General features: G+C 48.7%; 2 protein-coding genes across 4 annotated transcripts in view; both read left to right on the top strand.

Moving 5' to 3' along the window:
• The first annotated feature begins 13 nt into the window (after positions 1–13).
• Positions 14–8,865, top strand: LOC130157105 (E3 ubiquitin-protein ligase HECTD3-like). Of its 2 annotated transcripts, XM_056356268.1 has the most exons (21): positions 14–472; positions 563–723; positions 1,275–1,367; positions 1,803–1,938; positions 2,305–2,420; positions 2,660–2,773; positions 3,861–3,943; positions 4,155–4,320; positions 4,899–4,980; positions 5,255–5,437; positions 5,535–5,584; positions 5,705–5,769; positions 6,046–6,149; positions 6,414–6,533; positions 6,660–6,749; positions 6,842–7,048; positions 7,308–7,437; positions 7,887–7,961; positions 8,233–8,314; positions 8,442–8,513; positions 8,690–8,865. In XM_056356268.1, the coding sequence occupies exons 1-21, from the start codon at positions 152–154 to the stop codon at positions 8,772–8,774; spliced, it is 2,535 nt and encodes an 844-aa protein (XP_056212243.1). In that variant the 5' UTR covers positions 14–151; the 3' UTR covers positions 8,775–8,865. The 2 variants fall into 2 exon arrangements, with proteins under 2 accessions (XP_056212243.1, XP_056212244.1); XM_056356269.1 differs by lacking the exon at positions 2,660–2,773.
• Positions 8,866–9,328: 463 nt separating this feature from the next.
• EIF2B3 (eukaryotic translation initiation factor 2B subunit gamma) overlaps positions 9,329–26,133 on the top strand; it is a 102,222-nt gene continuing 85,417 nt past the window's right edge. For both annotated transcript variants that reach the window (XM_056356270.1, XM_056356272.1), the window contains exons 1-3: positions 9,329–9,474; positions 9,701–9,849; positions 12,303–12,442. In XM_056356270.1, coding sequence (XP_056212245.1) covers positions 9,702–9,849; positions 12,303–12,442 — 288 coding nt within the window. In that variant the 5' untranslated portion in view covers positions 9,329–9,474; position 9,701. The remainder of the gene's footprint in view (positions 9,475–9,700; positions 9,850–12,302; positions 12,443–26,133) is intronic.

Raw genomic sequence — 26,133 nt, forward strand, 5'->3', positions numbered from 1 at the left:
TGCCGGAGGGCACGGGCGGAGCGGCGCCGGCCCGGGGAGGAGGCGGAAGCCCCGGAGGCAGGGCAGGGCTGCCCGGGGGGGAGGCTGGCACCGCGCCGGGCACGGCAGGAGCCGCACGGCCGGGCGGCGCGGAGCCGGTAGCCGGTACGCGATGCGTGCGGGCGGGGAGGCGCCGCACCAGGTGCTGGGCCGGCTGCGGTTCCTGCTGCAGTGCAGCGAGTGCTTCCGCCGCGCCCGGGCGCTGCCCGCCGCGCTCTGCTACGTGCCGCGGGAGGTGCAGTACAAGATCTGCAAGGACCCCGCCGCCGCCGCCGCCGCCCGCAGCCTGCTCAGCGTCTGGGACAGCCCGGGGCCGGCGCGGGGCGGCAAGCGGGCGGCGCGGGCCACCATCGAGGTGCGGAAGGGCGGCTGCCTCCGCGCCACCGGCGAGGAGTACTGCAACGGCGCCGGGCTCTGGGTCAAGCTCAGCAAGGTAGCGGCGGGACGCGCCCCGCCTGCGGCCGGCGGCCGCCCCGGGGCCGTGGGGTCTCGGTGTGGGCGACGAGCCGGGCTGTGCTTTCAGGAGCAGCTGGAGGAGTACGGCAGGAGGCATGGCCTGGAGGAGGGCTGGCTCCTGGCGCAGCGGTTTGGAGAGGGAGGAGATCGGCTGGTCCCGGTTAACTCCGTGGAGAAGACCCGGTGGCAGCACCGAACGCTGGGGGTTGGTTACAAACCCGCCGACAGGTACGGCCCCTGCCTGCTGCGCCCCGGGTGGGGACGGGGCTGGGGGCGCGCGAGGCCGGTACCCACGGAGGCTGTGTGACCCAGCCATCCCAAATCCCCTGGGCACGTCCAGCACAGCCCCCCTCACCCCCCCGCGCCCGTGGGACACATCCCTGCCAAGCTGCAGGCGGGCCAGCAGGTGCCCCTTCCTGGGCTAATCCTCACGGCTCGTGGCAGCACCAGCGCAGGGTAAGGATGATGCCAGGGGCTTTCTGAGGCACTCGGGTTTGGGCTGAGCAATGTTGTGGTGGTGGAATGGTAATGGGAAAGCTCATATTTGATTTTCACGATGGAAGGCCACGTGCAGGGCTGGATTCCCCCCTTCTGCTCCAGCCTGCACCCGGGTGCAGGGATGCTCATCCCCCCCCACAGCTGTTTCTGCAGCCCCTGGGTGCCATCCCCAGTCCCCCACCACTGCTGCCTCTGCCCTAGGCTAAGGCAGTAATGCTTGGGCACACTGAGCACTGACCCATCTTTTCCCTTGGATGACTCCTCCACCGGTGCTGCTCCAGCTGGGAACAAGTGGTGGACCTGACCTACTCCGTGCACCTGGGAAAGAAGCCCAGAGTTGTAGAGCAGGATGAAGCCGCGGTGCAGAAATTTCGGTATGAGTGCGTTGCCTAGAGTGGTACTGCAGCACCCCAAGGGGTGGCTAGCTGTGGCCTGGACATGCCTGCAGGGCCAGGACTGGCTTCAGGGTTGGGTGTGGGGAGGATGGGCACCATGAGATGCCTTTTACATCGATACCATTTGACAGTGCTCAAGCAAAAATGGCCTTTGCTCTGTGGAGCATCGGAGTGACTGCGTGGTGCTATTCCCGCTGGGCTGGGTGGCCATAAACACCCGCTGGGCTGGGCGTGGTGGTGGGCAGATACAGCCGTGCCACCTGCCTGCAATGGGGACAGCTGCCCAGTGCCATCTGATGTGGTGATCGTGAGATGCTGCAGCCAGTCCAAGCTGGGACACCTGCACAGTGCTGGTGGGCAGGTTTGGGGCAGAGCTTGGTGTCCCCGTCGCATTAACACAGAGCCCTCCTGCAGGTCCGTGCCCCCAGGCTGGAGCTATGAGCATGACGTGGAGCTGGGGCGCTTCCTGTATGATCACAGTGAGAAGAAGCTGCAGTGTGTGGACTGCATCAAGGAGCACGTCAGCAGCATCGAGGTCTCCTCGCAGCTGGTGCGTAGTGGGGCTCCTCTGCAGCCTAAAATCAGCGTGAGACACATGAGCATCACCACTACTGCAGGCAGGAGTGCCTGGTGGTGGCAGTCCCCTCCACGAGGGGCAGGGGATGGTGGTGGGGTTTTGCTGCTCTAGCAAAGCTGCCAGGAATTGGGCATCTGGAGCAAAACCCCATTGTGTCTCTGGAGCACTGCGAGGGGTCCATGGCCATGCCCAGTTTGCCCTGTGTGGGAGACCTCATCCACCCGCTGCCTAGTGAACCAAGGGGCTGTCCTGGTCCTGGCCCCATGGGACCATGCTGGGGTGGCCACAGCATGCCCAAGGATGCTCAGCTCCCTCCCTCCACTCACTGCACTCTTGCAGGAGGACTGCGGTGCAGCCCATCTGACGGACAACAAGACATACACCTTCTGGGAGAGTGACGGGTCTCCAGGGCAGCACTGGGTGCGGCTCAACATGAAGAAAGGCACCATTGTCAAGTGAGACCTCGGGGTGCCCCCGGGCAGGGTATGGGGCAAAGCACCACCTCCCTCCTGAATGCAGCTTTCCCCAGGCTGCAGCTGGTGGCTCAGGGCTGGTGTGGGGGGCAGCTGCCACCAGATACACCCAAGGAGGACACAGCCTTGTCCCTAGCCCCAGGACATCTCTGGAGGCATCTCTGTGCCCGGGCAGCTCAGGAGGGGAGGACAACACTGCCTCTTGCTCTTCTCATCCCCAGGAAGCTGTGGCTATGGCTGGATGGGCAGTCCAGCTGCTATGTACCCAGGCGGGTGGCTGTGTATGGGGGGGCACCGAACAGGCTGCAGCACCTGAGAACCATCCTAATTAATGAGTGAGTAATGACTGAGGAGCAGCCTGGGCCCAGCTTGGGCCAAACTCCCGAGCTGTCTCTGCATCCCAAGCAGATGCTAAGGAAGGGCTAGGGCTGGTCTTGAGTGACCTGCTGGTGATGGTGGCACTCCAAGGGTCAGGGCTCCCTGGGTGCAGGCTACATCTGTCCCCATATGTGTGGTGGTCCCCTACCTCGATGTGCCAGCTGAGCACCTTCATCTCCACTCATGCTCTTCATCTGTGCTGTGGCAGCTGAGCTGCAGCATGCTTCCCCCTGCCTGATGACTTTGGGGGTCTTTCCCCCTCCTCTTCCTCCTCCTCGCCTCTGAGGACATGTGCCCCTGCCATCACCTTTCTGAGCATCTCTGCCGTGCTGTAGCCAAGAAGTCCTGGGGTGCTTCACCTCTTCCTCTTTGCCCTGGCTCTGTAGCACCCTTCTCAAGGTTGGCAGGGGTTTACACAGAGGTGCAAAAATCTCTTCCTCCTTCCCCAAAATTTGCCTGTTTGCCTTTTTTTGGCTGAGCAATGAGATCTGTCTTTGAAGAAGCACCTGCAAGACCACTGAAGTCTCCTTCCTGGTGGCAGGAACCAACTCCTCAGTGTGTCTGGGCAGTCGCAATGTTTTTTCCCTACGTGCCCATAGGTCTTTGACAGGACCTTGCTAAAGGCTTTGGAAACACAAGTGAATCACCAAATTGTTCATCTCTGCAAATCCCTGTTTCCTTCAAACACATCACCCTTGCGTGACCAGCTCAGCTTGAAGGACGGTTGTGCCGGAGATGCGCTGGGACACCCTGGGAACAGTGACTCACTCTCAGCCATCTCGCCTTTCTGTTCTGCTTTGAATTTATGCTCTTTTCTGGCTATTTGGATGTGGCTTCCACCTTCTTCAGGACATCTCTGTGCCTCTGACAGCCTCTGCTCTCTACTCTGTCCCCTTCTGCTGTAGCCCCGGTGAGGCTGGGGGGCTCTTGCCATGGGTCGTGGTGCATCCTTGGCTGGGGGAGCCAGAGTGGCCCACACCTCGCTGGCCGCCTCACTGTGTCTGTGCCTCATGGCTCTGCCATCTCCCTCCATGTTGCATGCAGGAACAGCTTCCAGGATGTCTGCATCCTCCGCGATGTGAAGACTCACCTGCCGGTGCTGGAGATTCGCATCCTGGAGTGCCGGGGTGAGCCTGCACTGCTGCGGCACTAAACCTGCGGTTGGTCTGGCATCTATGGCTTTTCCTGCCGCACTGGCTGCTTTTCAGGATTCATTGGAGGGAAAGCTGGGGAATGAGCTTCATTTGGGCTGCTGCAAGCACCGTGGGCTCCTTGCCCCCAGCTGAGCCATGCCAGCCTTGCAACCACGCATGCAGCATCGCTGTCCTTTCTTGGCAGACCAAGGGTGCAATGTCCGCCTGCGAGGGATTAAGATCAAGTCCTTCTGGGAGCAGGACCTGATCCTCAACGCTGACATGTTCCAGCCAGCCCGGCTGGTGCGCTACCCTCTCCTGGAAGGGGTGGATGCTGATGTGCTGTACCGGCGGGCAGTGCTCATTCAGAGGTATGGCACAGGGATGGCACCGTTCCCACAGCGAGCCCAGGCCCTGAGAAGGGTTGTGCCCTGGGCTTTAGCAGGCGGCGCACGTGTCTTGCTTGAAGTCTGCCAGCTCCTTTTCCATGTGTGGCAGGGACTTCAGCCTGCGGCTCCCCATCCAAACACAGCTGCTTCCGATGTCTGGGGAGCATGGTGGCAGCACGGGGCAAGGGGGACCTGCATCATGTGGAGTCCCCCACCCTGCTGCCTGCAGGGCAGCCCCAGGCTGGGGTCAGCACTGGCCCCACAGAGACACCCCCTGCAGTGATCCAGCTGCAGCGCTGCAGCATGAGCTGGGCTGTCCTCGTTTGCAGCTTCTTCTTGGGGAGAACAAAATGAAGTGCTTGGCCAGAGGGTGCTGGTTGGGTGCTCCTCTTGGTGTGCTGGTGTTAACTGATGGGCTGGAGGAGACCCACATGCAGCAGCGTGGCACCCAGGCTTGGTGCATGCCTGGGGCTGTCAGCGATGAAACACCACAGGTGTATCAGGCTCCACATGCTCACCAGTCCCCTCACATCCTTACACTGCTCCTCTCCGGTCTCCAGGTTCGTCCAGCTCCTGGACGGTGTCCTGCATTACCTGATCCCCCTCTCCGAGGACAGCATTGACACCTTCAATACGCTCAGGGTGAGCGTTTGCTGGGCTCCCCTGCGATGGTGCCAGTAGGAGCATCTCATCACAGGCTTGGCTGGTTTTGCTGGCAGCTGTGGCATGTCCCACTTGATCCAATGGGGACAGCCCAGCCCAGGGCTCATGCTGAGAGCTGCCATGCTGAGCTTTGCCAGAGGCATGGAGGAGCTGAGCATCTCCTGCAACACCAGGAGCTGCACTTGGAGAGGGTGAGAGAGGGCATGCAGTGGCAGGATCAGGTCTGTAACCATCCCTGCTCATCCCTTGCTAGAGCATGAAGCCGTTTTTGCTGCTGTGCAAGCAGAGCACTGCCCTCATTGCCCACTGCCTTCGGTGCTCAGAGACCGCCCCCCCACAAACCCTGCCAAAGCTGTACATCAACCGGCACCTGGCCCGGGAGCACCGCGCCAACCCCACGCTGGACCCCAGCTACAGGAATGCCGTCTTCACCCAGGTACAGCAACGCCATGCCCCGTGCCAGGTACCTGCCAGTGCAGCATTGCTTGTCCCCGCTGCACCTCATCCCCTTTCTGCTCTGCTCCTCTCTCCAGTTGTATGAAGGTCTCAGATCTTCCAAGAACAATCAGCCTCTGGACTACAGGTAGGTCTTTAGCATTGCATTTATGGAGTGTCACCTACCCGGAGCATGGTGCAGGGGGATGCCAGGTGCTGCTGGTTCTCTTGGAGAAGGGATGTGCATGGGGCTCTTGCTTCCCTGCAGGTGGCCCCTGAGCTACAGCCAGTGGTGGGAGTGCGACTTCATCACTGAGGGCATCGTCGACAATGGTGAGAGCTCTCCTGTCCTGCCCCAGCGCTGTTCCCTGGGCTTTCTTATGTTGGGGTGCAGCTTGGTGGGTTGCCCGCTGTGGCAGGGTGCTCACATTGTTCTAGCTGCTCTGTGGGAGGCAGCCCTGCTCTGCATATGTGAGGTGTCCCCTGCATCTCCCCTACCCCACCAGCACTGCTTCTGCCCCAGAGAGCACGGGCACCTTGGCCAGATGCTGTGGCTCAGTGTCTTGCCCTGGCATATCAGGCACTAACCAGCCTCTGCCCCTGCTGCAGGCGGTGGTTTTCGGGACAGCCTGTCAGATGTGTCGGAGGAGCTGTGTCCCAGCTCAGGCGATGTCCCCGTGCCCCTGCCCTTCTTCGTGCACACCTCCAACCAGGTTTGGCACCCTGCTGTCTGCCTGTCTCAGCCCTTGGGGAGCAGCCAGCAGAGCCCGGGGGCTTTTGGGGCGTTAGTCCTATCTTAACGCTTGCAGGGCTATTGGCCAGGGGGGCTGTGCTTGTACCTGGGTGGTGGAGATCTCTTGGAGGGATGTGAAGGGCAGGAGATGCAGGCGAAAGGGCGATGGAGAGGGAGGCTGCAGAAGGGACGTTGCTGGGCTGGTCACATCTGTGTCAGCAGTTCCTAAGCCTCTCTCCCACAGGGTAACAGCAGCAGTGTCACCAGGGACATGTATGTCCCCAACCCCTCCTGCAAGGACTTCCCCAAGTATGAGTGGATCGGGCAGCTGATAGGAGCAGCCCTGAGGAGCAAGGAATTTCTGGTAAGCATGGCAGAGCCTCCCTGGCCAGTGAGGGGGCTTGGCAGGGGCCACTGTCTCTCAGGCAGAGGGGCTGCCCTCGGGAGATCAAGGGGTACAGGGAGAATGTGTCTCCACTCCCTCTGGCAGATCCTGGCCCTACCGGCCCTGGTGTGGAAGCAGCTGGCAGGGGAGGAGGTCAGCTGGAGCAAGGACTTTGCTGCTGTGGACTCGGAGCTGGTGAGCAGGGCTGAGGGCCAGCAGGGCAGTGCCACATGCTCCTGTGGCTGCTCTGGCTCCGCTGTGATGGTTTTTGCCTGTTGGGGTTGCAGGTGAAGCTGCTGGAGGTGCTGGAGGGGGTGGACAGGGAAGCCTTTGAGTTCATGTTTGGCAAAGAGCTGACCTACACGGTGGTGCAGAGCGACCAGCGGATGGTGGAGCTGATCCCCAATGGCAGCAGCACCATTGTGCGCTACGAGGACCGCAAGGAGTTCATCCGCCTGGTGCAGAAGGCTCGGCTGGAGGAAAGCAAGGAGCAGGTAATGCCATCCCCGAGGGCTGGCATGGCTCCAAGGGGACCCTGCTCCTGTGGTGAACCCTCCTGGTAGCTGTGGAGTTGGTGGTTGCGAAAACGTGTCCCTAAAACCAGCTCCAGCCGGGCGGTTTCTCTGTGCATCCCGTGCTCAGGATGCCCATGGGCCTTTGGGGTCCTGCAGTCCCTGCCCGGGGTGTCCCATGTGGCTGCCCGAGGCTCAGACCCACCGCAGTGATGTGGGGCCCCTACTGTGTCCCCCCAAGATCGCAGCCATGCGTGCTGGGCTGCTCCGTGTGGTGCCCCAGCCTGTGCTGGATCTGCTCACCTGGGAGCAGCTGGAGAAGAACGTCTGCGGGGACCCTGAGATCACAATGGCCGAGCTGCAGAAGTTCAGTAAGTGCCAGGGCCAGCCTAAAGCTGTTCCCAGCCCCCTCCATAGGCAGCCCCCCCTTGGCAATACTCATCCTGCGCACGCATCCTGCCCCATGCTGAGTCCCTGGTTGTGGGGGAGGATAAGCCAGAGGGCCCCTGGAGAGGGATGCTTTAGGTTTAGCTGCAAACCCCACCGGTCCCCACTCTGGTCCATGCGGTCCTCGGCCGCTATGGGCAGAGGCAAATGGCCACCCTGCAAACCAGGATCCCCATTTCTCCCCCTGCCTTTGTGCAGGGTACCGGCCCCACTCAGGGGTGCTGGGAACGCTCAGGGGCTCCCTGAGAGCAGAGGGTCTCCTCCTTTCATGCTTGCGCTCTGGGCTCTCAGAGAAGGGCAGGATGGACGTGTCCCGTGTCAGTTTGCTTTGCTAAAAGTTTCCAACAAAGCTGTTGTGCATTCTTCACCGCAGTCACGTTTGAGGACTTCCCCTCCGATGACACTAGTATCCAGACCTTCTTGGAAGCACTCAACAACTTCACCAGCAGTGAGTGACCCCAAGCCTTTCCTTGCCCTTTATGTGCAGCGGGGTGGGTGAGGGGACTGGGTACCCTCTGCGCTGCGCCCGGGGATGCTCACCAGGTGTCCCCCTGGGAGTCAGCTGGGGTCATCCCACCTGGCCCTTCCTGGGGGATGCTGAAAGAATCCCTTAGCTTTGCCCCATTCTCCTGGGATGATTCTGCAAGAGCAGACCCTGCCACGACAGCAGGGACTGATATGGTCCTGCCCTTCTCCCTGAGCCCTGTCCTTTCCCTCAGAGGATCTCAGCCACTTCCTCAAGTTTGTCACTGGCCGGAGCCGCCTCCCAGTTCACATCACCGTCTATCCGGAGAGGACGAAGTGAGTCCATCTTGCCTGTGCTGGGGTCCCTGGGCCAGGCTGGGGTCTCTGCATAGTGCGAGATCCCCGCAGTGTGCCAGGGTCCCTCTGCCATCCTGGAGTTTGACTCTCTCTCCTTTCTCCCAAGCTCGGACACACAAGACCTGATGCCACAAGCCTGCACATGCTCCTGCACCTTTCTCTTGCCCAACTATTCCTCGTGAGTCAAGCTGGGGACAGGGGCAGGGACAGTCCCCCCTCCTTGGGGCTGGCACTGGGGTCTCCTTCCAGGCTCCCCAGGTCCTGCCCTGCGGGGTGTCTGGTGGGTGCGGGGAGGGAAGTATGAGGCTCCTGGTGCCCAGCACAACAGCCGTGACCCAGTATTCCCCCCACCAGGGCCAAGGCCTGCGAGGAGCTGCTGCGCTATGCCGTGTACAACTGCCTGTCCATCGACACTGACAAGGACCCCTGGGATGAATGAGGCACCCCATGCCACAAGAGCCACCTGCCCTGGGGACACCAGATTCAATAAAACTGCAGGGCTGGATCTTGCCATCTTGCCCCAGGTCCCATTTGTGTCTGTGCTTCTCGAGGGCTGGGACTGGAGTGGCCAGCAACGGGGGGGGCCCAGCATGGCACTGTCTGCGAGGTGCTGTGCTGGCACCGGGTGCTGCGGAGTGGAGAGCAGGGCGTGCACGTGGTGGCTGTGGGTCCTGTATATCTCCTGGGCTCGGTCTGCGTGGGGAGCACAGCTGCAAACTGCCCCCCTGCCCTGCAAGCTGCTCCCCCCATGCACCCTGCAAAGTGCACCCCCATGCACCCTGCAACCTGCCCCCCCTGCCATGCACCCTGCAAACTGCCCCGCCGTGCGCGCTGCCTGCAGCCCCACCTCTGGCCGCCTAGGGGCGCTGTGCCGCCAAGCCCCTCCTGTAGCCGGGCAGGAATCGATGACTCGGCGCTCCGCAGGCCGAGATCCTTCCCTCGGTGTTCCTCTCGCTGCCCTGGCCGGAAGGAGCAGACTGCAGCAAGGCGAAATGGCGGATCGAGCCTATCGGCGCTCTACCGCCTCTGTCCGTGATCGACCCGCTCGGCTCTCCGCCCGCGCACGCGCGGTGTGCGCCGGCGCCGCCATTGCTGTCCTGTCAGTGAGGCGCTGGGAGCCGGCGGCCGCCAGAGCGGAGGTAACGGCGGGGCGGGGGGCGGCCCGGTGCCTCCGCACGGGCTGTGAGGGGCGCGGGGGAGGCGGGGAGCCGACGCACGCCTCCGAGAAGTGCTGGCGGCTAAAGCTGGGCCAAGTGGAAGCGAACTGGTCTTAGCCCGGCTCGGCCTGTCCCATCCCGGGCCGGTCCTGCCCTGCCCGGTTGTGCCGTGGTTGAGTGAGGCCCTGCCCCTGTGCTCCTTCTGCAGCATGGAGTTCCAGGCCGTGGTGATGGCGGCGGGAGGCGGTTCCCGTATGACGGACCTGACCTCCAGCATCCCGAAGCCGCTGCTCCCGGTGGGCAACCGGCCCCTGCTCTGGTACCCGCTGAACCTCCTGGAGCGTGCCGGCTTCGAAGGTGAGGCACCACGGTGTCGTGGGGAGTGGAGGCGACACGCTTACTCTGGTTTCTTCAGGCATCCCGTGGTCATCTCCGCCGCTCCCGTTTGTCGCCCCCTCTTGTTCTAATGTCTTGTCGCAGGTGCCGTGTTGATGGGGGCAGGACATCTCTCTGCATTGGAGCTGTGCTGTTGGCCCGTGTCACATCCCTTCCTTTACTTTAGGCCGCGTCTCCTGTGCCAGCGCCCCCCTTCCCCCTCTTTTCCCCTCACCAAGGCTTTTCCTATCTATATGCTTTTCCCAATTTTGATGTCTTTCCCAGTCTTGTTAACCAGGAGTTTCTCACTCGTTGCTTTCTCTCAGTGATTAATGTAAGCAGCGTGAGAAGTGTGTCGATCTCGTGGGATATCTCTTGGTTTGTTGTTTCAGCCTGGCCTGAGGTTCAGGGTTACTTGCTCTGTCTGAGGCATGTAGTCCTTGTTGCGTTGTAGAGCCAAGTGCTGGGTTTTGGACAGAGCACGGAGGGGGAAGTGGCAGACTCATAATGCTTGCCTGTGGGCCTTGTTTCATGGGAGGGCTAAAACAGTATTTAGCACATTGTGAGGTTCTTCAGTATTTTCTGGGTTTAGGTTTTTGTTTGCCTTTTGAGTGGTGGACCAAATCTCTCTGTGGTATTCCTGCTGCTTCTTATAAAAAATTTTCCTGACACACTTCACGTCTCTTTTTTTCATGTTTATGTTTGTCCTTTGCCTTTCTGCATCTCTGGTTTTGCTTCTCCTGTATGATTGTATGATTATTCTGTACTCTATCCTGAGACTGTAGCTTTTCTCCTGACTGTTTTTTTCTGTGAAGATGTAAAGATCAGATCATGATTATCCATGTTAGTCTCTTACTATTTAAGTGTGAAGGAAGAAAAGAAAGAGCAAACTTAAGATTCTGCCTGTATTTTGTTTCATTAAGAAGTCCTTAAGAACTATTTTTCTCTTGGAATTCTTTGTTGCCTGTTTGTTGGAATCTGTTTCCTGAGTGTCTGCTTTCTTTGACTGTTCTCCTGTCTCTTTTTTTTTTTTTGGACACGCAGAGTTGTACATGCGGCTTCAATAAGCAAACTGCCACCTTCCTGCTCTTCCCTTGCTTCTGGCCCGGGACCAAGCTATACATTTCTGTGTTAATAATCCAATGGCACGAATCCTCTCCCTGGATCATAATTTTAATTAAATATTACATAAGGCTTTAGCGCCTCATATTTGCTTATGTTAGTAATTAGGTGTTCCACAGGCTTGTTCACTGCATCCCTTTTGTCCTAATTGCAAGTGCTTCATCCCTTCTAATACTTAGACCTTTGTCCTGCTCACTAGATTTATGCTAAACTGTGTGGGCTTACAGCTTCCACCCGACACCAGTTCCTTCTCCACTGCTTACTTATTTCCCTAATTCAAGGTTTGCTTTCAGTGTGCTTTCTCTTAAGTTTTTCAGCCTGTTTTGAATCCACATTGGCATGTGGTACAGGAGTGGGAGAGCAGCCCTCCCGTATCTTCAGTACCAAACTGCCACACAGTTCTCGTGTTTGCAGTTCCTTTCTCTTTTCTGTTAACAGATTGGGAATGAGTTCAGTTTTAATTGAAACAGTTTTACTCTTAGTGTGCTTTTGTCTTACCGCAGGAGCTTCCTAGGCTGAGGGCTGTATTACTTCCCATACTTCTCTGCTGTATGTATGACATACAATGTTACAGTGTTGGGGTTTTGGGAATGTGGGATATTTTAATTTGAAGGTTTCACTGTTGCTTTTCCTTCCAGTTCTTGAGGCCACGGGAAAAAGTGTCTTGCTGGGTTTTTTTCTTAATCTTTTCTTTGCAGAGCTTCTGTTCTCACATTCTTCATTTTGGAAAGTGTGCTTTCATGCCACTCCTGATAACCTTCAAATATGAGTTTACCTTTTTTCTTTTGAAGATGGAATGAGGTTGTTGCTCACATATTACGCATACCACTCTCTTGCCAAGCTGGTGCTGAGAAATAGTTTACCCATTGTATTGTAGTACTGTGGCTGGTGGTGTTGTCCACAGAGAATTATACATGACCAGGGTGGGCAAAAAACAAAGCTCTAGTGTTGGTGACATTAATACAGGCTCTCATTGGTCTGTTTGAGATCATATGGTTTGAGGTTGCTTGCTAATGATAGAAGACGCTTCTGTTCTGTCTTGCTGACTCATGCCACTCACATGCATACATCCATTTCAGTAAAAACCTCCACAAAGCAGGAGAGATTGTTTCAATATTCATTAGAAGTTTAATTCTCTTCTTCAAAACTTACTATTGCCAGAAGAGTTTGGTTTGTTGTAGAACGCAGTTATGTTACTCAAGCCTTTTGACAGTTCCATCAGCCTTTGTAAATAAAGAGTGTATCCTATTTGTGATGAATGGTTTTTGGGGTTTTTTTTCTGCTTGATCTGATCCCACTTTCCTCTGTCCTAGAGGTCATTGTGATTACAAGGAAGGAAATCCAAAAGATGTTAAACTTGGACACAAAAATGAAGCTGGATTTTGTGTGCATCAGTGACAACATGGACATGGGTACAGCAGATTCACTGAGGCATATTCACCAGAAAATTAAGGTATTACTGTCTTTTATTGAGCTTGACTGGAAGACATTTGTTTGTAATGATTTTTTTTCATCGTGTTTTAAGAGTTGTCCCATGTATTGATATTGCAGGTAACCAAACTTCAGAAAAGCTGAATTTTGTAAAGGTCAGCTCATGGGGGAACTCAAACAAAGACTGTAAATGAGTAGAACTGACAGCGAAGAAGGCTAGAGCAGATCCAGGCTGGGCACTGGCTGCTTCTTAGTGTGAGCTTTCTGGCAGGTTAATTAAAAGGTTGGATTTGTTTATACATTTTTTGATATGATAATGCGATCGCTGTTGTCCACTTAGTGCTTGGGGAAGTAGTTCTGCACAAATGTTCTTTGTAATCTTAACTTAAGCAACATGCCAGTATGTAAGGAAGTTTATGTTCAGTTCTTGGCCCTGCCGTAAGCTTGTCTGTGCCGTTATGCAAGAGACTTGCTCTGTGCTTCAGTTTTTGCTTTTGCTATGCTTTGCTGTATTGGTTATATGGTAAGCTCTTTGGTAAACAGTGCCCAAATGTGATAAAGGGCTGCTGTTGTAATAAAAATGCCAGTTTATAGAATCTTAATTTCCAGCTGTGCAATTAAAACACTCCCATGTAAGGCAGAAATGTTGCTCAGAGCTCTTACCATGATCTGGGATGGAATTTTATTTTGTCGTTGTCATGCACTTAATCTTTCTGATTTCTTCCCTGCCTGTTTAGGCCATCTTAGCCAAACTGGCTATTTAAATAAAGGTTGCAACAGAACATCAGTGAACCATTTAAGTCCTGAGGTGTCTTTTTTTGTCTTCAGGCTCTTTTTGAAGATAATAAACTGCAGTATAACAGGCTGTGTAGTCCCAGGAGAAGGACTCTAGCTGAGACAAGATGAAACTTTCCAGGCACATATGGGTGTCTAGATGGCATAACGAAAGAGATTCTGCGAGGGATTGATGCACAGACTAGAATAATTTAGAGGGCAAAGAGAAGATATAAAAAGGAAAAGCAAAATCGACAAAATCAGTTTAACTTAACTGAATGTTTCTGTCATGTGGAGAATTGCTCTCTGTCATAACTTAGTTTGGCAGTATTTTTTAATTACATACATGCAGTAAGGAAATATCTCTGCACTGCAAATGGTGACCCTGACCTTACAGTTTTATTGCCTGATCACAGTGATCAGTCTGGCTGGCTGAGTGTCCCTCTTTTTGGTAATTCAGGCAAATTTGCTTAGGGGGAGGCCTGGAAGACAACAGTAAAGCTTGGGGAGGTGAGAAAACAGACTGTGTCTTTGGGGGCGGCAGTGTTGATCTTCTGTTAATTTTTCAGAAAAAAGACTTAGGGAAGATGTGAGGTAGTATTGGAAAACATGCACCTTTTCTTCAGCAGCTGTTGTGTTTGAATAGCAGCAAGTGCTTCTGCCGCCCTTTTTATTCCATGTCTTGCTTGCCTGGCCAGAGGGGACAAAGCGGTCTCTTATTTGAAATAAGCCTGTACCAAGTTCCTGAGCAGATTGCTGCACTGTGTGTTTTGGAGTCATTCCTCTAGTAAATGCATAACACTGGTACACCCTTTTCAGGGTATACCCTCTCCTGTGTGATATAGGTGAGAGAACTACACCGTGTTGAGGTCGCTGAAAAGCTGCTGTATGTTGGCTGTGTCTGTACTATAGTGGGAGAGGGATGTCACTGAAGAATGAGTTTCCCTGGTGAAAACAACTGCTGCCTGTGGCCATAGTTTGCTGACTTTTTGCAACCCATGCCAAAAGTCTGATGAGAAGTTTAAACTGATTGCTGAAACTTAGTTGTTGCAAACTGAGTTAACTGCCCACAGACAGAAGAACAACTATGCTCAATAAAAATGAGGTAACATGGCACAGTATAGACAGCTTGCTTGTGTGCAATGCAAGCAACAGGGGGTGCAGCCAAGATTATAAATGCACAGTAAGAAATACATCTAAGGGTAGCTGAGCCGCTGATCACAAATTCTGAGATATGCATAAATGTTGGACCACTGTAAAGCATAAAATCTCATGACCTGCTGCCTTGTCTAGCATTTGACTGAGGGAGTTCCACCAGTGCAGCATTGCTGCTTGCTGTGCCTGCAGTTGCAGGCCTTTTTGTTGTGTTGCACCTTGGTTAATGAAGCTTGATACTTTACAGATTATATGTCGAGATGAGATTTACAGAATTGCATTCAATAGTAGCATGAGAATACATATGTGCAAAGCCTGTCAGGGCTGAGAGAAGGTAGCTTGGGCAGGTAGGACTGTCTTGGTTAACAGTAACAAGCAGCTGACTACCAGTCTTAGTCTTCCCTGGTTGTTCAGAAGTTCACGAGCGCACACAAAAAGCCTTTCAAGTTTTTGTTTGCTATTCACCCACTCCACACACACAGGATTTTTGACATTTTTACTTCAAGAGCTGATACAGTCTTCTGGTTATTTTTGATGGAAAATTGGTATATTCCATTAGCCTACACCTGATGGACAATGTAGCATTAGGATTTTTATGTTCATTACAAGTCTGAATGTATCCTTTTCTTGGATCCTTCACACAACAAAAGATGATAGCTAAACCTGATTCTTAAAGGCACCTGCTTGAGAAGTAATGAACAATGAAGAAGTTGGTATAAGTTGCACTTTCTGGATTCATGGGCCTGGCTGTCAGTCTGGTCTGTTCTTTACCAGTAGGTCTTTATTTGACTTTTGTAGTGGGTTGTTTTGTTTGTTTTCACTTAAACATTCAGGTCTGGGGTCTGAATAACTAACACCATTAACCATCATGTCTTCACAACTCTTTAGCTGAGAACTGAGGCTTAACGAGGTGCAGTAATTTACCTAGGATTGTTAAATAGATTTGTAACAGTACTGGAAACTGGATGTCTGTCTCAAATCTGTCATGGTTTCATATGTAAGATCATCTTTCTATACTGTGTGCATATGGCACGCTTTGTTTCCCCACCTTGAAAAAGCCAGCAGGACAAGAGATTAAACACAAGTTGAAGCTGTTTTAAATGGAAACTACTGAAATAGAAACTTCAGTAGAGCTGCAGTCCATTACCTGAATTGAGAGTGCTGATTTTTCTTCAGTGTGTGCTAGATTGTGACTTTAAAAAGGCACTCAGTTCGAGAGTGTGTCTGTCTAAATGTAAGTAACTGAAAAATCATTTTGCAGCATACGAAGTAGAAACTGATAGGGATTTTTTTTTTTTGCTTGTGTTCATATTATTTTTGATTGGGTAATATAACACTTATCAATGTTTTGCACTAAGTTGAGCACTTAAATTGATGATGTCAAAAAGCAAGAAGTGGGTATAGGAGTTATTTGTTAAATATTTTGTTTTATACAGGGATGTGAAAACAATTTGTTTAAGGTCTTTTTGACAATCATTGATCAGATCCTTTAATTACTCTCCTGTGGACCATCCCAGCATTTCCCTAGAATGCCGTTGGCTTCAAGATCCTGCTATAGTTTCTGTACCTTGTGGCAGTTTCCATGACTATTATTTTAATATCCAGTCTTTGGTTTTTATATACTTTTAATATCACTCAGTTTTATTCTTTTGGCTCTTTTAAGTTCCTAGTTTTCTGCTCATCTTTTGCAGGACTGATAATGAATGGCTTTTGAAAATACGGAAATGAAAGTGAAGCTGCAAAGGTTTAATTCTTTTCTCATTTATATATAGGATCAGAAGTGGTAGGACGTAGACCGTGTAGACTCACAGTTGATGGTGTAATAATGCTGTTGTAACTGCAGCTTCACCATCATAGGGGTGTTTATAGGTCTCAAGATTAAGAGGCTTTTAAATGAGATCAGTGTTTGGCATTTTTAGTAAAACAGTATGTTCAGCATACTGCTGTAAAATAAGGATGATATCACAGGTGTGACAGAGCAGGTGATAAGGTGTAATTTTGTAACTTCCATGTTCTTGTTTTTATTTATTTTTTTTAGCATCTAAAGCTTTCTAACTGCCCAGAACAGTATGGAAGGAGGTCTCTGTAAGAGGTGTGGCTTTTATTTTTTTAAAATCATGTATAATTGCTTTGTCCTCAATAACTGTCACTATTGGTAAGCAGCACTGGCTGGAGCTTTGACATGTTTCAGTCTGAATAATAGGGAAATTAGTAAGAGTCTTGACAGTTTGACAGTTTCAGTGGTGATATCTGATATGCTTTCTAGCAGGAGAAGAGATGCGAACACTGTCTGCTGCATGCTGCGGTAGGAGATGATGTGGTTTTGTAGTTTTGTTTTGTAGGCAGCTCATATTTCAGTGGTGATACACCCCACCTCACCCCCAATTGTGGACAGTCTACTGCCTTTTAAAAAGTTGACTTATTTTCATGTCTCTTGTAATCTCATGTAACGAAATCCCCTGGCTCACTTGGGGAGGCTTTTTCCTCTGTCTGGTGTTAGTGGACACACTTTTTTTCAAGTTACAATGTAAAGTCTTCTGATATGTCCATCAGGGCTTTTTAGTGGGGTTATTCCCTCCAGTATGTTGTTCTGTGACTTCTTCAGTCCAGATTTATGTCTTCATTTATTTGACTTCTACTACCATTCTTAAAGGCCTTCTCTTGCAGTTCAGTAGACCTCCTTTGGATCATTCACAGGACCAGTATGCAAAATGTATGTGCAGAGACTTGCCATGTTAATAGCACAGTAATAGTGTCAAGACTGCAGAACTCATGATTTGGGGGATTAGTAACAAGAAATTGTAATAGGAGCTAGGAGCCCAAGAGTAAATTGCAGCGTCTTAGAGTGTACTAGTTGAAATAGAGTGATGGTGGGCAGCCACTCTGAGGGAGGAAGGAAAGGTAAACACAAGACTGGAATGTATCAGGTAAAAGTATTTTTTTATGGTAAAGATGAGAAATCAGTACTATTGCTTAAGGCAATGGGAGGATTTTTTTGCCTAGAATACTGCACAGGTGTGGAACTCCGATGCACCAATGTGGAATAAACACTAGAAGAGGAGATATTCAGAGTGGAATATAATTGGGTTTAAATTTGCTGTGAGAAAACAGGCTGAAAATTACAGAAGGTTTTTAGTTGTTGCATAATAGAATTGTGAAATGGTCTTCCAGAAGGAGTAATCAAGACAAAAATCCCCTAAATTTATACTAGAGTGAGAAGCTGGGGTTTTTTGTTATTTTGGTTGGGTTTTGTTTGTTTTATTTTAAATAAACTAAGTAATGTGTACCTGAAATGGCAGCAGGCTAACCTCTGACTCTGGAAACCCCTTTGTGAACTGTGTTTCTGTGACTTTCTGCTCGTACCATTCATCAGACTGCTGCAGACCTTTTTGTGAGTTGTAGATTATTGTTGATGGGAAAAAAAAGGGGGGGGAAAAGGCAAGGGTTGAGGAGGTGTCACTGTAGTTTATAAATGAGCTCCTCTGAATTTAGGCATCTCTAATATTTGACCATTTTGTTTCCTGTGCCAAATTTTACCAGACCCACACAGCTGCTGTCTGGCGCCACCTCCCAGGCTGGGGCCTCTCCAGGCAGCAGGTTGAGAAACCTGGTTAAATCATGAGTCTGTGTTTCAGTCTGAAACAGGAGGTGGATTGGGTGTGCCTGGATCAAGCATTTGTCTTCGCTGAGTCTATATTATTTTCATCTTCTGTTAAGCATTTCTCTCCCTTGTGTCACTCAACTATACTCCAGCCAGTGATTAAAATGTGGTGTTCCAGCAGAGTAACAGCGATGGAACAATTTCACATTTTCCTTCCTTTATGAGCCCTTAGTTGTGTTAATGGAAGCCCTGACTAATATGGTGTGAATTAATCAGCATGTCTTCTGCTGCTATCACTTGTGAGTGCTTGCGTGTGAAATGTTTCATCTCAGGTGGTCCACCTGGTTTTCTCAGTTTCAAAAAGTAAGATTTGAAAGTAATACAGCTCTTAAAAAGCAAAGCAAAACAAACCCTAAAAAGCTACCAAAAAGAAGAAGAAAAACCAACTTTCTTTGAACAAATAAACAAAGATTGAAACTCCAGATTCTTCTCTTGGTATGTGCATCTTTGGGAGCCATGTTGTGGAAAGTGTGATGTCACGGTGGTGGTCTGTATGCTGCTGAGGGTCACTGATCCGTGGAGTCTTGGACCGCATGGCTAAGCGCTTCACTTCCTCTGTTGAAAAACCTCCTTTGCAAACACATGATGTAAGTAAGCTTGCTGTAACGGCTGGAAGGTGCAATCTGAATCCTTTTGGTACAGCTGAGTAGAGTTTGGTGAGCATGGAAAGAAAAACTTCAGTCCCCACAATACATAGTTATGTATTTTTTTTATACTGTCAGTGGAAATAAAAAACCAAATTAAATTCATTTGTAAGAGGCAAGGTCTTTATATATAAGAGCAAGACTCAACTAAATATTCTGTTTATCTATTTTGAAATAGTAAAACCAACTTAATCAGTTTTTTTCCAGCAGACCTGACGGAAAATACTATTACTGGAATGTCTAAAATGGAAATAAAAGTTGCTGTCTTGCTGTTTTTTCTGATTCTGCCTTTCAATGTTAGTGCTGCGTGGGAAAAGCAGATGTATCAGATGGTGGGTCACAGGGTGTGTAGCATCTTGTTTCCTTCTCTACCTCTGATTGAAAACTGCCGCCACTGAGGCACTAGGCAGAATTTATTAGGGATTGCATGCTCAAGTCCCATTCCCAAAGCACAGCTGATTGCCTCAGTAGAAAGCAGCTATACTGGCAGGTGCTCAGGCTGCTGATGTTGCTGGGGGGAATGATAGTGCTGCCTGACTGTGTGCTTGATGAATGTGTCCAGGACTTTGCTCTGATCTTTATTTTTTCTGGCAGGCTAAGAATTAGAGAATTAAACAGTTGTTGGTGGTTGGTGTGTTTTCTGGGGTGGGTTTTTTTGGTTGTTTTGGGTTTGTTTTGTTTTGTTTTTTCAAGTTACTCAGCTTTAGAAGAATGTAGCTACTTAAATTAATTGTTTTGCTGCCAGGGTTTACTATGGATCAAGGCTAAACCACCAGAAGTTTGAATGAGGCAATTAGCTTTATAGGTTAGGATCAAGAATTTTTATTAGGGCGTTTGCTATTCTGCACATTGTTGGCTAAAGAAGATGCCTTTGTTACACATGCAGGCAAAACCTTAGGTGTTTTGCAAGGAGTCATTGATAGACCTGAGGTGCCTTTCAGTTTCAACTGTTGCATCTTCCACTGCATGTCCTTATCCTTTTCATGTTCCTGGCAAATGGAGGCCTGTGCTCGTTATGTTAACCAATGCCTCTTGTTTCCATGTAGAAGTCAATTGTCAGCATTTCTCTTATATTGCAGTATATATTTTCATTTAGACCCTATGTGATTTCTGATGAAGTACATGGATTCAACCTATTCTAATCGCAGATATGGTAATCTCTTTGCACGTGTATATAGCTGAAATACTTTGTTTAAAAGTGTCCTGGTAAAAATCTTTTCCTTTTCATTATTTGGAAATAAATAGAAGTTAGTGTTCATTTTTGTAAATAATCCTTCATTTTCCCTGTTTAAAGTATATACAGTCTTCTTGTGTACTTAACTTACTATGCTATGTGTTCAAGGAAAATTTCAGCTTTAGTAAAGGAAGCTCAAAAAACATTTTGCACTTTGTCTTTAACAACACTTTCATGGACACATGAAGGCAAAGAAGAGTTAAACATCCTTTGTTATCAGCTTATGTTATGAGGCATAGGAAGCCTTTTACATGGTAAGTCAAACTTCAGGTTTATAGTTTTCAAAAGCTGTTCTGTGTTGAATGTTCAAAGAAATGAAAAGTCTGTGCAAAATGAGTTTGTGCATCTTATTTTCTTTCCGAAGACAGAGTTAAGATATTAAGAGTGTGGGGGGAAAAGGTTAGTCAGTGTCTTCCAGCTGTCATTTTTCCTTGGTGCTGTCAGTGGAGAGGGCAAAACCTTGTGCCATGTATGAACCTTGAAAATGTGACTGTCACCCATGCCTGGGTGAGGGCATGAAGGGTGGTGGGAAGGCATCACTGATGTCCTGGACTCCACAGAGCAGGAGGAGTTGTGTAGGGGCTCCGCTGGATGTTGCTCAGTGATGTACTTGTTCTCAGTGTTAAGTCACCATCTGGTCTGGTGTTTTAATAATTTTTTGCTTGTTATTGCCAATGTCCTTGGCCTTTCCCCATGAGATTCAAGGTCTCCCTAGCTTCAGGTAGGGTGATACTTGCAAGGAGGCATTCACAGCTGTTTGTACATTTTTCTGGAATAATATTGCTGTCTGCAGCCTTTTCACTTTTTCTAGCCTGCATGATTTCTACTTGTGTATTTTCCCCATGTTTGGATCTGAACAGCCCTTCCCTCATTGGAGGTTGGGGCTCTTCATGGCGTTTGTGGGCTGTACAGCTGTCACTGTTGCAGGTGATATTCCACAGTAAGTATTCATCATTTGAAAGAGGAAATTTAATTGTTTAGATCAAACACAATTGCATGTGTTGACCCAAGTACATAGTTCCAGTTATTGGGGAATGTGGGAGGGAGCAGATGCCAAACGTCAACCCATGGAGTTACTGTACTAGAGAGGATTTTTCCCTGTGTCTGTTTTTGTAGCCTGGTACAGTAGTGTAGCATTGATAATGGGGAGGTGGTGCTGTGAACAGCACAGGGTGTCCCAGAGGCTGTCAGTTTGCTCAGCACTGGTTTTCTGTAACTGTTTGATTTGGTGAAAGCCATGGTGAAGAGTTGACTTGTAGGACGCCTGGATTTAATGTTGCAGTTTTGTCATGTTATTGTAACTGGGAACCCCAAACCCATAGAGGTTACCTATTCTTTTTTCTCATTTCTGTGCTGAAAAGGGAAAAATAATTGTGTATTCAGATTTTCTTGAAACAAATTGAGGTATTCTGCACTATAAATTCTCTTAGCTCCTTTGGGATGATGGTGAAAATTCTGAATGTAGACTAATAGTGCTGGAAACAGCAGTGGAGGTCTTGAAGTTTTCATAAGATTTTTCTTACAACAGCAGTTGCTGCAGGCCAAATATCACTGGAAAAATTGGAGAGGTGCTAGAGGAGAAATAGTGCATGGAGGATAGTACAGGTATCTACTGTTCAAATCAGTACTTTTATTTAACATAGTATGATTGGTTTTTACAGGGAAACCCACCACATTTGAACAAAGCTAATCAGGTTTCACACAAGTGGACTCTCACTTCATGCAGGCTAGTGTGAAATAGCAATGCCATTGAGCTGTGTTTCAAAGAGCATTAGCTTTTGCTAATAATGCTTTGCAGAGAATTAGCATTTGGGTTTTCTGTTGGAGCCGGGTTGAAACTGGGTGTTGTGTAATGATTTGGTTTGACCTTGGAAAGAGTTTCACACCATTTTTTTTAATTTAAGATCATGCTAATACTAGCAGTGGGATGGCAGAATGATTCCTGAGGACACATCCTGTATATGTCATGGTTTTCATTTGTAGTCTGGTTTGAGACTGCAAGGAACCATTATGATCCTCTCGTCTGTAAGGGAATTTGCACATGGTAATTAGGGCTCTTAGCCCCAAAACCTACAGATGACTTAATGTGTTTCTGAACGATAGCAAGGCTTTATTCATATATTCTACTAGATGAAGAGGCTATTATATTGTTTGGTATTTTATTCCAGTTTATACTTATTCTCCCTCTTAAACCACTTTGTCTTTTATTTCTGTGCTGAACGCTGATTTCTAGCCACCGAATCCAGTTGTACCTGCTTTTTGTTGTGTGGCTGAGAGATCTGCTGTTTAGGTAATTGCAGGCTGTGGGCGAAGGCCTTCTCTCTGTTCAGTAAGTTGAGCTGGTTAAGCTTCATTAGGACTAGTTTTTATTATTATTGTTTGTATGACTACAGCACCTGACTGCCTAAGGCTCTGCTTACATTAAGCGTTAAGCCTGGGCTTGAGCTCTGGGCTTTGGCAGCCAGCCTGCTGTGCTGCTGCTGTTGAGATTGGAGCCCGACTGCAGTGTTCTTTCTGTTCATGTGAGGCAGAGTCCAAGATCAGCTGCGCAGCAGATCTGGTAGCGCTGCCGTCCAGGTAGTCCTGGAAACCTGCCTTCCAGGAACAGGAGTGACGAGGAGAGTGCCATTTGTTTCTAGAGCTCTGCCTGTGAAGCAGTTTGTTCATGCAATGCATTGAGCCAGGGGAGAATTTAGCTTGCCAGTCTCACCCTCCATGAACTGGTGAATTCAGTCTGGGTTATGGGGTGCTTCCCTGAGCTTTAGCAGGCATGGTTCTCATGAGTGATGGTGTGTGCTTTCTGGATGCCTTTAGATGGGGGGAAAACAGTCTCCTCTGTGGCATGCTTAGGTTCTGGACATAAACCCAGGAGGTGACTCCTGACCTCAGACAAATGAGCAAGCCTAGCAAGACAGGCTGATATGTGTCAGTATCAGCCTGGTGCCTCAGTGTACTGATAGTCTGATATCGTCCGTTTTCTGTAAGTGTAAGGGTAGTAGATTTATTTTTAAAAAAAAAAGTAAAAAAAGTTGATGGAGCCTAAAACCATTTTTTTTAGAAGGTACAAGTAGGTAATAGAGTTGGCAGCCTTTATTGAAGTAAGGCAGAAGTAGATTTGGTAAGTACATGGTTAGTGGAAGGGATAGGCTATTAAAAGGAGGGTAAACAACTTGTGCTTGATATGACAGAAAATGGAACCAGTGAAGCGGAGTGATGTGGTTGGAGGAGGAAGCGTGGAAAATGATTTTTGGAGTACTATGTAAGTAGGACTAAGTTGCATTAGTTGGAGCCAGAGGAAAAGGTGGATTGCAAAGATTATGTTCCAGACCAGAATTTTTACAGTTCAGTGTCATATCAATGTCCTACTTTGAAAACAATCTTAATAAGCTGATGAACTTGTGTTCATCTCTAAACTTTTGCTTTTGGTTGCTGGTAACTGAATTACCCTTTTCCACCCTATGTGTCAGTTTGAGCAATAGGTAACAAGACTTCCTCCTGGGAGGAGACAGGATGCCTTCTGGGCTTGAATATCTTTCCTGTTCCTAACTTATATGTATGTAAATTAAAAAATATTGATTTTGGATGGTAGCTCTTGAGATACAATGATAACCTAAAATGGTGTTTTCATTGTATGATCCCATCTGATACAACACATAGGATGAGCCATATGATGGGACTGGGGTTAGGTCTCCTCCCCAGCTTCTGGCATCTTTCTTCCAGCTTTGTTTGAGAAGATAAACAGTGATGCTGACAGGTTACATATGTGAAGGCATTCACATTGCCTTAAGATATCCTCACCTGATGAATTCAGGGCCGTCCAAGAAATTAAAAGAGACTCCCTTGGCTCCTGCATTAGACTTTTCTGTTTTCTTTTTTAAAAAAAAAAAAAAAAAGCTTCTTTCACATTACACGCTGTCTTTCAGAAAAAAAAAAAAAGTTTCTTCCATTTTTTAATGGGGAGAATTTGCTGCTGGATTTCAGATAGAGGCACATCCTGTGCCTCCACTGCCCTTTGTCCTTGAGAAGAGTTACAAAGGTGCTGGTCTACAGCAAACTTGCTGCTGCAGAATGAGTGCACAGTAGGTAAGTGCTTCATGTCTGCTAACAAAGTAGTAAATCATTATTTTCTTCTGAATCTTGCTATCAAGGCCATTACAAAAGCAGAGTGGGAATTCCCAGCCAAAAGCAGCCATTTTGGTTGGTAGCTAAAAAGATCCTACAGACATCAAAAAACAAATGAAGTTCCCTGCTCCAGTTACAGCAACAGCCATAGATCTTCAAAGAGGTCACAGGTGTGGAAGTTGGAGGACTCTTAATGGAGACTAAGATAAAAAGGCATTATTTTTTAAAGCCTTGAATGTAAGTTTCTGATCTGAAGAGTGGTGAGTGATGCAATTGCTTGGAGGTATCTTTGGCTTTGCCTGGAGCATGCTAACAAGCAATCAAAATGCTTGCCCACAGCCAAACTGTTCTTTCCCTTTCCACTCTTTAGAATAATAAAAGCATTACACACAAACCCCACTGTTAATGCAACATGTGGGTGAAGTTCCAGGCTATTGTGTATAAAACTCAGTCTTAATTCCAGCAGTAATTATAACTTGTTCCTCTTTCCCCTCTTGTATGGTGACATCGCAGGAAGTGATGCAAAGTTCTCTGTGCATGCGTTAACTTAGGCTGAGTGTAGGAACAGTGTCTATCTAATTTTTTGATTATATTTTTTTCACTTCTTGTCAGTCTCAGCTGTAATACTCTGCAGTTGGAAACTTTCAGCATTTATGTTTTGTCTGTCTTCTGTTAGGAGCTGGGTCTACTGCTCATGGATATTTTGCTTCTTTTCTGTTTATAATGCGATCTAACATTTGTTTTCCTCTATCTCTTGAGGCTGATTTTGTTCAAATTGGAAATTTCCTTGCAACATGTTTCCTCATCTTCTAGTTTGCAGTTTTTGAGGCCATCGGCAGTTTAGGCTACAAGGTCCTGCCCTTGTCCATACTTAGCATAGAAAATGCCATTAAAAATGAATCATTTGCTGCCAGCTATCTGCGGTAACCTTGATATCTCCTGTTTGAACGGAAGGGATCCAGCAATTATTGCTGAATATGAAAGAGTTTTTAGCATTGTCTTTTGTGTGCAGGGTGTGAGAAAGTCTAAGGCTTTTTATTTATGCTGGTATATTACACCATATAATTGTATCCATCTTTTGATCTGTGGTATGAATTAGTTCCATTGAAAACATGTTTTCTATTTTTAAATTGGTTGTCTTGAACTCAGTTCTTGAAACATTCTGCTTTTTGGTCTTGTTTTTGTGTAGATTTTCCATATTGTGCTGGGTTCAATATAATTGTTGACATGCTAGTTTTGAGGGTTTTTTCTTTACTATTTTTTTCTCTATTTTATATGAATCTCTTGATGTTTTATGTTACAGTGCTGCGTTTATCCAGATTGAATATGTAAGTTATCTCATAATATGTGAGCATTTCACAGTTTGGAAACGTTTGATGGTGAAGTGCCATTAGCCAGTGTTATAGAAAAGGAGAGCAGAGATCTGGAGGTCTTAAGTGCCGTGTTTCCATACTTGATTTGACTGAACACTCAGTGTTCCATGATAGCTAGACTGGAAGCCCAGGGCTCCATCCATGGTCAGTAGGACCAAAGAAACATCTTCTTGAAACTAGATCATAGGTAGAATGATCTCTGCAGAACCTCATTTTTCTCCATTGATCAGCAGCCAAGTCTAAATTCTGAACTTGAGCGCGTAAATTGAAAATTGGAGGTTAAGTGGGATTACAGAGGCCCAAGTGACTCTTCCAAGGAGTGTCATGTTCTTCTCTTTTCTGTGACTCCTGTGATGCTCAGAAAAAACTGTAAGCTGTGCTGCCTGCAAGCTAGGTCTGCTGTACCTGCACCTGGGTAGCACTGTAGTGTTTTCTTGTGTTCCCCAACCCAAAGTAATTTGTTGTTCTCTTTTATTATGCTTGATGGTATTTTCACCTGGTCTGTTCAGCAGCTTCTGTGGTAGAGCCCTGGTCTGTAACAAGGGCTTCTCTGTGTCATAAAAGTAGTAAACAAAATGGCACATACCAAGTTTGGCAGAGCAGGAAAATGCCAGAAATTCCAAGCATTTGTTTCATGTCCCATCCATTAGATGGTCCTCCTTGAGTTAAGACCCTTTCCGTGTCCTTCCTGTGGTTGTAATGGGTGTTGAGTGTGCATTTGTGCATGTGTTTTTCTGCCTTTGCAAGTGG

This window comes from Falco biarmicus, chromosome 11 (genome assembly GCF_023638135.1).
Source record: "Falco biarmicus isolate bFalBia1 chromosome 11, bFalBia1.pri, whole genome shotgun sequence".
Classification (NCBI taxonomy): Eukaryota; Metazoa; Chordata; class Aves; order Falconiformes; family Falconidae; genus Falco; species Falco biarmicus.

Coding starts and splice junctions, on each gene's coding strand:
- LOC130157105 (XM_056356268.1), top strand. CDS start 152: ATGCGTGCGGGCGGGGAGGCGCCGCACCAGGTGCTGGGCCGGCTGCGG. Junction 5,585..5,704: donor AATCAGCCTCTGGACTACAG/GTAGGTCTTTAG, acceptor GCTTCCCTGCAG/GTGGCCCCTGAGCTACAGCC. Junction 6,534..6,659: donor TGAGGAGCAAGGAATTTCTG/GTAAGCATGGCA, acceptor TCCCTCTGGCAG/ATCCTGGCCCTACCGGCCCT.